This window comes from Pocillopora verrucosa, chromosome 4, assembly GCF_036669915.1.
Source record: "Pocillopora verrucosa isolate sample1 chromosome 4, ASM3666991v2, whole genome shotgun sequence".
Classification (NCBI taxonomy): domain Eukaryota; kingdom Metazoa; phylum Cnidaria; class Anthozoa; order Scleractinia; family Pocilloporidae; genus Pocillopora; species Pocillopora verrucosa.
In genome coordinates this window covers 441,673-453,501 of record NC_089315.1, presented here as the reverse complement: position 1 = coordinate 453,501, position 11,829 = coordinate 441,673, and the positions used below count along the sequence as shown (strand labels likewise).

Here is an 11,829-nt window from a genome sequence, read left to right as displayed (position 1 = left end):
CGCATCAGTCACCTGGTTAACACCGGGCAACGGATGGTTCGAAACAAACTCGGGTTAGAGGATTTCAAACTCGTTCCCATGATCTTCTCTTCCTCTTAATGTGGAATTGCTGCTTAACTTTGAATTCAATATGACGCTACACAGCCATCTGATAATAGCGACTATAACATAAAAGAGAGGTCAGGCGAAAACAACGGAAACTGGTTATATTGGCATTTTCTGGGAAACAAAGGAAGAGTAAACCCAAGTACTGGAGGACGAAAACGTACTCACCGAACGCGTAACTAGTTGCAATATCATTTGTCTCTTGTATTGAATACTCTCAATAAACCAGCAGATAATTACCGTATTTACTCGAATAAACACCGCAGCTGGAAGCCAAATGATGAACACCGCCTTCCTATGCCACAACCTATTAGGATAATAAGGGATTTATTCCATCAGGATTATTAGGGAATTATTAAATTAAAACAAAAAGTGCGTTGCGACTCGACCATGTACGCCATCCTTGGAAATTAACACATACAAAAAACGAGACATAAGAACTAAGGACAAGTTTCTGTACCACACTACGAATTGAATGATTGTTGTAGATAGATAGATAGATAGATGGATAGATAAATAGAAAGATAGAAGGATCGTAAAATAAGATAAAAAAATAAGATACTGAAAGTATCAAAATAGATAGTTGTAGTGACATTAAATGTCATGATACGACATATAAGTCATTAATCTCACTTGGCAAACTTTTTTAACCTCTCCGAGGAAACTTTCTGTTCAAATGAGTAGAGTTGCACTACTGGAAAGTAACTGTCAGTGTTTTGACACATTGAGAGTGTACCCAGTGTATGTTTACAGCTCGGAAAAAAACATATCGCTACCATGCATCCTGTTGATTTCATAGTGTTTGTTGAGTACTCATAGGTCAAGTGACTCCTCTCATTCCTCTGATTCGACTGTCTTTTATTAAGTAATCAAGATAGCAGATTTACTGTACAATACTCGTAATAAGTTATTTTACTTTTACTAAGGAAAGAAGATTTACGACACGATTGAGTAATTGGAAGTTTCCTTACAGAGGTAACGCTATGTAACGCAATACACTACAGTGTTGATTCTCATTGCAGAGAGTGTCCATAATTAGCAAAAAAAAAAGCCTTTACATTGCGAGGGATAGTAAAATCAACGACCATCCATATCATTTTTTCAAATTGATCGTGTTTCTAATCAACGAAGTTTCACTGACAAGCGATGACAGATACCGCTGAGATTTCTTTAGTTCAGCTCTTTCTCCAAAATCTACCCTACCCCACCCAAGCATTGCGGTGCCTTCGATGTTTACGCTGATTGGAAAAGTGTTCTTCAATTGCAAAAGTCAGGGTCGCACCTGGAAATGTCCTTCAACCAGAGATTTAAACCACGAAGTAAACACATTTGGGATAACTATTCCCAAGTAGCACTATTGCCTTATGCATTTAAAATTGTTCTATCAGCCGCTACAGCTATAATGTGAAAGCAAACAGTGACTAATTTGAGCACAGGCAGACCACACTATGTGTTCGTGGTCAATAATTCTCTTAACGGCCTCCAGCCAAAAGTAATTTCATAAAATTATTTAGCTTTATTGAGATATTCAGATCGAGATATAATTTAGATATGCAATTTTCAGAGCTTTATTCATAAACCTCACAGATTTTGTCGTCCCATGTGAACAATTATCAACATAGTGTGGTATGCCTGTGATTCGAGCAGTGATCTTCAAACTCTGTCATAGTATGTGTAACCAGGCCTTCTGACGTAATTCCATGGATCTTGTCCTTTTGTTACTCCATTCAACTCGCAACTCCTTGTGGGTAGTGCTGAATCATGCTGTAAGTTAAACGACAGGCACTGGGGATCAGCAAGGCACTTCTCGAAACATTCCCTAACGTCGCTAACTTGATGCTGACTCTGAGTGTGGTTACGTAATGAGTGACCTACATCATTAATAGTAGCCTGAAAGATCCCTGTAAACGGGAAAAAAGTTGCATGGTTTAACACAGAAGGGCCACGCCCTCTAGGAGAGTAAGGAAACTGTCACATGCATGTTAACAGGAGATTATTATCTTTTGATGTTTAGTAAAGGTAGTAACATGATTTCGAGCGGAATTTGGTGTTTATAAGCACTAACAAATTTGTCTAAGACAGCAAAAATTGCACGAACCCGTAAGACGAAATCTTCAGGAAAGACAAACTTGCACTCGTGTTACGTGAAAAATGCACTCGTCTTTAGCAAATCAGGAGCGTGTAATTCTTTCAGGTATGTTATTATGAGGCAAACTGAATTCCATGAACTTGACTGGACTAAGCCTATCCCGATTAGTTTATCTCATCTTTCTTGCCCACGTTTTAATGGTGCAGGTTTTAAGTAAATTGTGTGACTGAGTTCGCAATTGTTAAATATAATCAGCGCTCAAACATATAGCAGTCTCCGCTACTGTCTTTTGCCTTTGTTTTCACTAACCCTTATCAGTAAATTTAACACACGTACCCTCAGACAACACCTCTGTCATTACTGGAGCCAAATCAGATAATTTCCGCCGGCAAAAAAGCCTCACATGATCTTCCTCTACTGTAGAAATCCATAATGCGTCCTCACTGATACCCGAGATCTTTCCCCAGAGACTATCTTCTCGTTTTGTATGGTTTGCAAAGGCCTGAGGCCAATGGCTGACATCCGCTGTCTTGCGCCAAAATAGGATCTGAGCCGACTCGCCTCTTTTCAGACCAATGCATTTCCATCGTGTGTCGGTAACTAGGCCGTTGCTTACACTTCCTATAAGCCACGGTTTCTGGTGATAATTTCGACATCTCACGGCCAAGTGGCTTGTTTTTGATTTAACAGTGACATTTACTACATTGTTTTCCCATGTGCTGTTTTGAGTACGAGTCTTATAATCACCGAAGGTGAACACAGTCAGCTCTCCTTTGCAAGAAAAATTTGCTTCGAGCGATTCGCTCGTTTTCCCTGAAATACAAACACAAGTTATCATATACACAATGACGTTCCGTCACTGAATTTCAAGTGATCATGGAGCCGGCAGTGAAAATCTCGGTGATTTTGTCCAAGTACATTCTCCTTATTAGATTTGCATACTTGGTTTTTTAATTCATTCTTTACCGGACAAATAATTAGTCTTTATGTAAACATTTAATTACATTTTTTTACGTTAGGCAGCTTTTTTTTTTAACCGTGGGGGTATAACGGTTCTTACACCATTGCACCTGCTATTAAGGGATGTGACATAAAAATCCTAATTTTAGTTGTCCACGATATTTTAACAATACACGATCGGAAGGAAACGAGATGGTATTCATATAACGGTACCTAGATCTATGTGGTGCCTACTCTAACTTGTGATAAATTCATATAGTTCTGGGAATACCGAGAAACAGCGTTCGAGATTTACAAAGTGAGTTTACTTTGAATCAAGTGCAAAGAGCTTAAGCAGAACTACCACTACTACAGCTGGTAAAAAAAAGTGCCTTCAGTTAAAGGCAAGCCTCGACGTGCAGCCTGTTCAACACAACATGAACATCGAAGTTGGCAGGGCGCAATGTAAATATTTATATTGACACCGTTCTTGCATGTAAGGGTTCTCGTTAGCTCTGGTTTTCTCATTACATTTTTCATTCTGAGTTAAGTACAACACGGGCGAAAGAAGCCGAAAATCAGTTGAAATACAAAAATATGTCTGCGATTCACGATCGCTTTTGGGATGCAATGGGGAAGAACTTAATTAAACACATCCACAGGAAAATCATTTCTCACAGGATTTGCTAATTTCAAATATGTTTTACATAGCATCTTTCGGTCTCGTTTGTATTCACCTTCAGCTTTGCCGGATGACTTGCCGTACTTGAACATTCATGATTAAAATAATTTGCTTCTATCACAGAAATAAACTTTGTCACGGTTACTGGCTTGTTAGTTCCTTAATTGTAACTCACCTTTGCAAAACGGAATATTGAACAGAAGATAAAATGGAAAAAATATCATGTCTTCGAAAAAAGAAAAACGTTTTTGATCACTTAGCAGGCCACGAGAATCTGTTTCAGGCTGACTTTCACTGAGTAAGTTGTCGCTTTATGTGTACCTAAAGGCTGTTGTAACAGTTGTGTTTATTTTTGTTTTTACCATGAGAGTGCACTTTGATTGAAAGGAAACACCATGGACAAAGAGAACTGGAGACATTTATCTATACGAAACAATGTGCAATTAACGTTAGAATTCAAAGTTAAGCAAACAGTCGAATCGTGGTGATGCCACAGAGATAAAACACTCATGAATAAGAATACTTTCCACAACTAATATCCAATTTTAATTTAATGTTGTGTGTCAATTCTCATTTTATAAAAGATATCGAAATAGAAGTTTCCATTACGATAAGATTATCTCTTCATTCGTTACGCACCCTGTGATTGGTTATTCTTTGAGGACCGCACACTTCTGTGCAGCGTGCTAAATTTTAAAATTTGGTGCTGAATTACGGGTTACTTATCTCCAATTGTTCTCGATTTTCGACAGCGAATAAAAGATAATTTTTTTATATTGTTTCCTTTCTTTTCCCTAATAATACTAAAACATGAAAAATACTGAGTAACGTTTCTGAATTTTCATATGGATTCTGCTGTAATGCGTTATTAGAAATCGCTTCCGAATCCTGTTAATTAAGGATATTTGTTATTCCTCGAGGTTCTTTGATTTTTGTACCGTATGGTATGCTACATATCCGCGTTTTCGAGGAGAGAAAAACAAAGTTGGTTCGTAACCTCCACAATGGCCCTGGAACCCGTTGATCACTATTTTGTGGTATTAGACAAATTTCGAAAATCGCAATTGCAGAAAATATTACATTATGCATTATTGATGAACCTTGTTTTTAAATTTGACCTCGGATGTCAGAAAAGGTCGCATTATCATAATTACAGACGTCCTCGTACATTTCTCCTCTTTTTTAATTTGATTTGTGGGTTTTTTAAATTATAAACAAATTGTAAACTAGGCAGGCTATTTTTGAACTCATAACTTTTTAGGATGCCGACGTGTTTGTTTCAGGACGAAAAGAGAAGTTCATGATTACCGGACGTAAACAATAGAGAGTTCCTTAGTGCTTTTTCTTCCTTGCGGCAAAACTTATCACCTTTTGAATTTTGTGGGAACCAATTCACACTCATTTTCATGAGAGCAAGCTTTTAGTAATAGGAGACAATGATTAGGGAAATAGCGAATGAGTATGTCAATTTATATTACTTGCTCTGAAAACGAAAAGCCATTCATCCTGGAATTGTAAATTCTATGACTGATTTAATTAAATTGTGCAACATCAGGGTTTTGCTAAACATCCTGAAAATCGCTGCTTCGTAATCATCACCCTCGCAGAAAAAAAATTGTCAATTAGCTGCTTTAAATCATTCATTTGTTTTGATTTCTAATTTCATTTATCAACATTTTATCTATTTACTTAAAGTAAAAAAAAGTGTCTCGGTGAAGAGCTCAATACTCCAAAGCTCCTTTAGGTGACTGTATATGAAAAAGAGTGAGGATATTTTGTAGTCCCTAGTGCCCGCAGTGCACCCATGGTAATGCCCCCATGATGCAATACTGCATTATGTTTACCGTGAGCTCGATTTAGGTTATGATTGTTTTTTTAGTTCCTGGCTGTGATCTCTTCCTACAAACTAAACAAATCAACAACGACATAACCTTTTCTATATCTCTTAGACAGCGGAACTGTGATTATGTTATGACAAATTTCAACCAGCATTTGTTACTGGTAGGTGAATGGTATTCCAGCCAAATAGCTGATTTAAGTGCTCGTGTAATTATTATCATGCTCTGAAACCGGAACATCATTGGATGTTATTCAAAATCAAAGATTTCATCTGAATGGCGAAATTCAAACTCTGTCATAGTATGTGTAACCAGGTCTTCTGACGTAATTCCGTGGATCTTGTTCTTTTGTGACTCCAATCAACTCGCAACTCCTTGTGGGTAGTACTAAATCATGCTCAAAGTTGAACGAAAGGCACCGGGAGTCAACCAAGCACCTCTCGAAACAGCCCATAACATCACTAACCTGATGCTGACTCTGAATGTGGTTACGTAAAGAGTAGCCTTCGTCATCAATTGTAGCCTGAAAGATCCCTGTTAAGATTAACAGAGTTCTGTGGTTGATATTGGACGGCCCTTTGGTGTTCAATATAGATCCCGCCGAAACCCAAGTATAAACTATCCTCTCTAACTTTAAAGTGGTGTACAATATACAACTGTTTCAGCAGTATGTACGGGTATTTAGAAACTTTTTTGCTGCCTACCCCCCCTTCCTCAAAAGGGTTTTATTTTATGGGATGCCTATTTTCAACCCCTATACTGATCAGAAATAATTGCATTTATCGCTGTTACTCGATTATACTTCGATAATGATAATATAATACTACTAGAACTTCGATGATTCGCCAGGTAAATCTTTTCGGTATCCTCTATCTACATGAATTAGCTGTGGCTAGAGGTTTTAGCAAGTTTCATAACTGTATAATACTCTTGGTGTTGTTGTCCAAACCGTTGTTATTTTAAAGTAAGTTCGTTCGATCACCTTTACAATTACCTTCAGCCCACTAAGAGGAATCTGGATCTTTAACATTGATAGCGTGAATATACGCTGAAAATCGGAAGATTTGTGAATTTGACGTATTTCCAGATACTACTAACCTTTGGACATTGGAATAACAAAAAGCAACAGCCGGAAACAATAGCTTATTAACTTGTCAAGACTCTATCCACTTCAACTTGTTTCTGTATTAGGTTTATTATTAATAATCAGATATTGCATTCTAGTGTTGTGCTTTGTTTCATCCGCCCTGTGAAAGGCCAGTGTGACATATTAAAGCGACAGCCGGAAACAATAGAACTTAGACCTGATAATTAATCATTGCGAAAGATCAACAGAACTGGTACAAACGAATGAGATTCTTCTTGGAAATAATTTTAACAGAGTTTTGTTACAACTGACTTTTGAATGGAGCAGCAGTCATCTTTAGTACAACTAGACGTTTCATTAAAAGTCTTGTATTTGTAGAAATTTCGTGGTCAGCTTTCTGTGGGTCCACTTGAACCGTTTCTATTAATGTCAATTTCTCCTCTCACCTCAGTCAGTTTTCGTCGACAATGTGGGAAAGGTGATGAAGCAAAGAGCGTTCTGTTTAATATGAGGCGGGACAAATTGTTCATGGTATAGGCAATAAAACCTGGTAACTGCATGGATTTTTTTTCTGAAGAATGCTAAGCTTGACATCTCGTTAAAAGCCTTTTTTCAATATCTAATTTCCGGCTTGACGATTACGTGTCAAATATAAAAATGAATTTTAGATGGAAACTGTTTGCGCTCCCACTCTGGTAATATGGTTTCAATGGGGTGTTGGCTTTTACGGCTAATAGTTAAAATTTTGGCCAATCTACGGCCGACGGTTAATATCTTTCCATTGTTGCCGCAGGAAATTGTTTCTTACGGTTACCATTTTTTATATCCAACTGTTAAAACTTGTCTATTTCTATGCCCAACTGCTTAATTTTTTGGCCGTTTTACGGCAACGGTGCATTCAAATGCTTTTTAATTAGCTCTTGAAACCTACATGTGTAATCAAATTTTTAAAATAATCCACTTACCCTCTCGCACGCGCTTTAGGGTATTGGCAGTAACTAAGCCGACCACGAGTTTTGAATTTAGCTTCCTGCCCCACCCCCCAACAAGCACTTGAGTAACTAGAGTATATTTGCGATTAACTAACAGGCGTTTTGTTAGTGCGAGTTAACGCCAAAAAGCTCGCGATCGTTTGTTCGACCGGCCGTTTTTGACGGTGGGGGTAGGGGGCGGGGGAGGGGAGAAAAAACGTAAGTAATCTTCACTCCCCTACCCCCACCCCTCTCCTTATTTTTGACCGTCGACCGCCCCCTTGGTATAAATTTTTCCTCTCCCCAGCCTTCCGCTGCCATTAAAATCAAAGATGGCGGCCATAATATTCGTTATGAAATTACTTAGCACTGGTTAGCCTAAATTACGGCTACCCTGCAGGTCCCTTCCTTTATTCCTTCTATTCCTTTTATTATGTAGTTGTCTGCTTTTTTTCCTCGCTTTCGCCCGAAGTGTTACCACCATGTCCGCAGGCTGAAGTGAATTAGAATGATTTAATATCACCTGAATTGCTCATGTAAAATTATGCTAAATAAGTTTGCTCAGCAATACACTCAACATTATTTCTAGATTAAACAAAAACAGTAAATCCAAAAAGACATGTATGGAAAGTCGATTATCTTTGTCGAGAAAATAAACAAAAGCACATTTCTCAATTTCAACCGTGTTCTAAATATATCTAAGTGCCAAGAATATTAAAATAATACAGATAGGCGCTCGATCTCTCAAACAAACTTCAAAACCAAAACACAAAATCCCTGTACGCATCCTATCCGTAAAGAACTTAAAACATCTGCATGGTCAGAAAGACTCAAAAAGTGAAAATCAGCATGTTGCCGTAATAATTACGATTTTTTACATGTTTTGACAGTTGCCAACAAGTTTTGACAAGTAACCCTTAAATACAAATGCTTCCGTAAATGTATGCAAATGAACTGCATTCCTGAGATCTTTTGTGAGGAAAAGAAAACCGCGTGGATTTTTGTCAAAATTCGACTCCGCGCGACTTGTTCAGCTTTTTCCACTTTAATTAATACCGCTGTCAGTCTTTCAGGAAATCCGTTCAGGAAATCCGTTCAGGATAACGGCAGTAGAAGAACCACGTAATCTCATTAGCACATCTATCAGTAGAGTGGTCTGACTTTGCAGTTCATTTATCAAAATTCTAAGTAAATGGTCGAAATTAGGTTAATGCAAGAGTTTGTGGCCGAATTTCGTTCGACCCGGATTTAACTGTTAAATTGCGCCTCAACGAGAAGCCTAATATTATTTCCGGACTAAACAGAGGAAACTGCAAAGTAATATGTGGTAAGTTGATTATCCGTGAAATCTTCGCCATGATCAAACAAACACTCAATTCTTTTAAGATTCGACTGCGGTCAGATATTTGGCGAAATTACTTCCTAATAGTAATCATAACTGATCAAATGAAATGTCATTTCACCTGAGTTCTATCAAAACTTCCTGTTTATCTTATGACAAGCACTCCACCAGACAAGGAAAGCCTATTATACTATTATGCTATACGCCTCACCTGGTTATTAAATACTTTAGTAATGAATCGTAGGTTATTCTTATGCCAATTAGCTTTTGTGGTTAGCCTGTTGCGACTGCTATTGTACGACAGAAAGGGACTTTCCCTTCTCAAGTGCAATTTCTAGGAATTTATTAGAATCGCATGATCGACAAAAGGGCGATGAAAATGATGTTTCCTTCAGAACAAAGGACTATCTTTTTAACATAATTGACGTTCATATCTACAGTTGCAAAAAGAGTCCAAATCGCACATTTAATTGAACTTCAAGTGATTATTACTGCTCGCAGAAGTGCTGAAATTTACTCCATCTTAAAATCGTGGATCGTCGCGCGCTTTTCTGAAAACCAGAAAAACGACTAACATAGCTGAGATTATCATCAATGAAATCCAGAAAAACGACTCACGTAGCTGAGATTATCATCCGCAAAAGTGTTTGGGTTTTTTGTCGTGCAACAGGGTTGAACATAAAATAAGCCATCCATCTCATTCTGCATCCATCCTAAGTCTTTTCTTAGCTGTGTACCTCACCTTTTATAAGCCGATGAAAGTAGTTAAATTTGTATAAATTTCACTTTCTCGAATGCATTCAGAGAGTACTTCCGGTTTTGTACACAAAAACATGCGTATATTTTGATTACATATCTTTTTTCCGACTAATTCAAAGAGTCATCTTCAAATAATATCAAACTGATGAAGGTGAGGCTGTAAATAAAAATTAACCGCGTTTTCGGTAAATTATGCCTACAGGAAGTCAAATGACACCAAGGAATAACTCAAACAAACTCCCAAATCTCCGTGGAATCAAGATTGACCCATTCAAATGGTAATAAGTCTCCGTCAGCTTTAATGTTAAACATGGCGCCAATTGACCATAGTTCATTATTCATTCTTCATGACACATTTTCTCCACTCTATTTTCATTTAAATTACGCTCATTTCTTGATTTTGAGCCCAGAATAAAACTTACGTTATGTCTAGTTTTTATCACGCGCAACTGCTGATCTGCCAAAAAGATAAAATGTATACATAATATATCCACGTAACCAAAGCAAAAGGGCAAAATATTATCTCGTGATACCACCCACCGTTGCTTATTCATGCTTATTAAGTTGCGTGATGGGTGCGCCAATCACATTAAGTAACAAATATGAAAAAGAGAAAAGATAAACACCGAGAAAAATGTCAATTTAATGAACACACAAGAGAGATGTTGCCAGATTAAATAAGACCTGTCGACTGTTCATCGGAAAAACCAACAAGTGAACAAACAAAGCCAAGTCCTTCAATTGTATTGATGTTTAAACTACTGATAACTCTTCTCTTTTACTTTTTGTTACTCGACCGCCCGTCAGTCTGGAGTCTATTGGAGAGTAAAGCCAAGAGCCTTTTGAGACAGATAATAAGAGCGTCAAAACTTATCATTGATTCTCGTCTTTGAGGTACACCCTTCCACTGTAGATAAAAAAAATAAAATAGAACATCCGTGGCACACCTTTAAGTAGATGGAGAGAAAAATCTTCGTTGTTGCCGTTAATCGTATCAAAAATTGAACGGATCAAGAACCTCATTAATTTTCAATCAAAGTGACTTCAAGTTCGAAATTCTCCAAACGTTAAGACCTTAAAAAATTATCATAGCCTGTTGCAAGTAAAGTAAATTTTGTTCTTGTCAGTCCTCTAACTTTCATGACCTTTCTGGTCTCGATAAAGATAGAAGCCCTCTATAGATGGATCCTTTCAAGCTCTGCCCATTTGAAGTTAGTTGGTTAAATCCTGTCAACGCAGGATACGTTGTAAGATACAAAGAAGCTTTTTAAAAACACATTGCCCAGCAAATCTCATCCCCTTGCATCCGTATCTCCAATGTTTTTTTTTTTTGTCATTACTTAAAAAAAATCCAAAGAGCATAATTCTTGTGAGTCACCAAGGCCCATCGATATATCACCTTAAGCCCTCTCGGCTTCTGAATGCTGAATAGTATCCTAAAGGCATTCGGGTTTTATTCAGCAGACTACGACTTCACGTAACCGACTAAAGAGCTAATGGAGATCTCCTCGTAGCATGTATTTCTTAGGAAGTCATAGATATGTCCTCATTTCCGAGTTTCAATTATTAATACAGCTGAAAGTTTTGATTTTTATGTTTCTACTATACGACCGTTTATAATGATATCACTGAGCTCGTATCTCTATCTCTTAAGTTTAAAACATGCAGCTCAGTTTGAGGTTTAATCGAACCAACATCAAAAACATCTGTTGGTATTGTGTAAACCAGCTTTTGAAATATGTCACTAGGCACAGGACGAGAAACAAGGGAACATTGACTTCTATTAAAATCTGGCGCCAAGACTAAAAATTAGATCACAGCTGTATTTCTGCTCTCCTGTCCCTTTTAGAAAATAGAGGAGCATTTAGGGTAGCTCAAAACAAGTCCTGTGAAAATTCAGGGAGAAAAAATCCCATGAAGTTTTGATAATAACTGCATATCATTTTCAAGAGAAATAAAATACTTTTCTTTAATTATAGAGAATGCGGAATACGCGTATGTGAATGAAAAAACAGTG

General features: G+C 37.4%; 1 protein-coding gene across 1 annotated transcript; it reads right to left on the bottom strand.

Moving 5' to 3' along the window:
* Positions 1 to 266: 266 nt before the first annotated feature.
* Positions 267 to 4,072, bottom strand: LOC131785379 (uncharacterized). The gene is made up of 3 exons (XM_059102268.2): positions 3,991 to 4,072; positions 2,531 to 3,007; positions 267 to 2,006 (listed from the first exon to the last, which is right to left on the bottom strand). The coding sequence occupies exons 1-3, from the start codon at positions 4,037 to 4,039 to the stop codon at positions 1,759 to 1,761; spliced, it is 774 nt and encodes a 257-aa protein (XP_058958251.2). The 5' UTR covers positions 4,040 to 4,072; the 3' UTR covers positions 267 to 1,758.
* Between the last annotated feature and the right edge of the window lie 7,757 nt (positions 4,073 to 11,829).

Bases quoted from the DNA above. Each gene is read 5' to 3' on its own strand.
- LOC131785379 (XM_059102268.2), bottom strand. From the start codon at position 4,039: ATGATATTTTTTCCATTTTATCTTCTGTTCAATATTCCGTTTTGCAAA. The intron at 3,008-3,990 runs GTGAGTTACAAT...TTTGTATTTCAG, and splicing joins CAATATTCCGTTTTGCAAAG to GGAAAACGAGCGAATCGCTC. The intron at 2,007-2,530 runs GTACGTGTGTTA...TCCCGTTTACAG, and splicing joins GACAGAGGTGTTGTCTGAGG to GGATCTTTCAGGCTACTATT.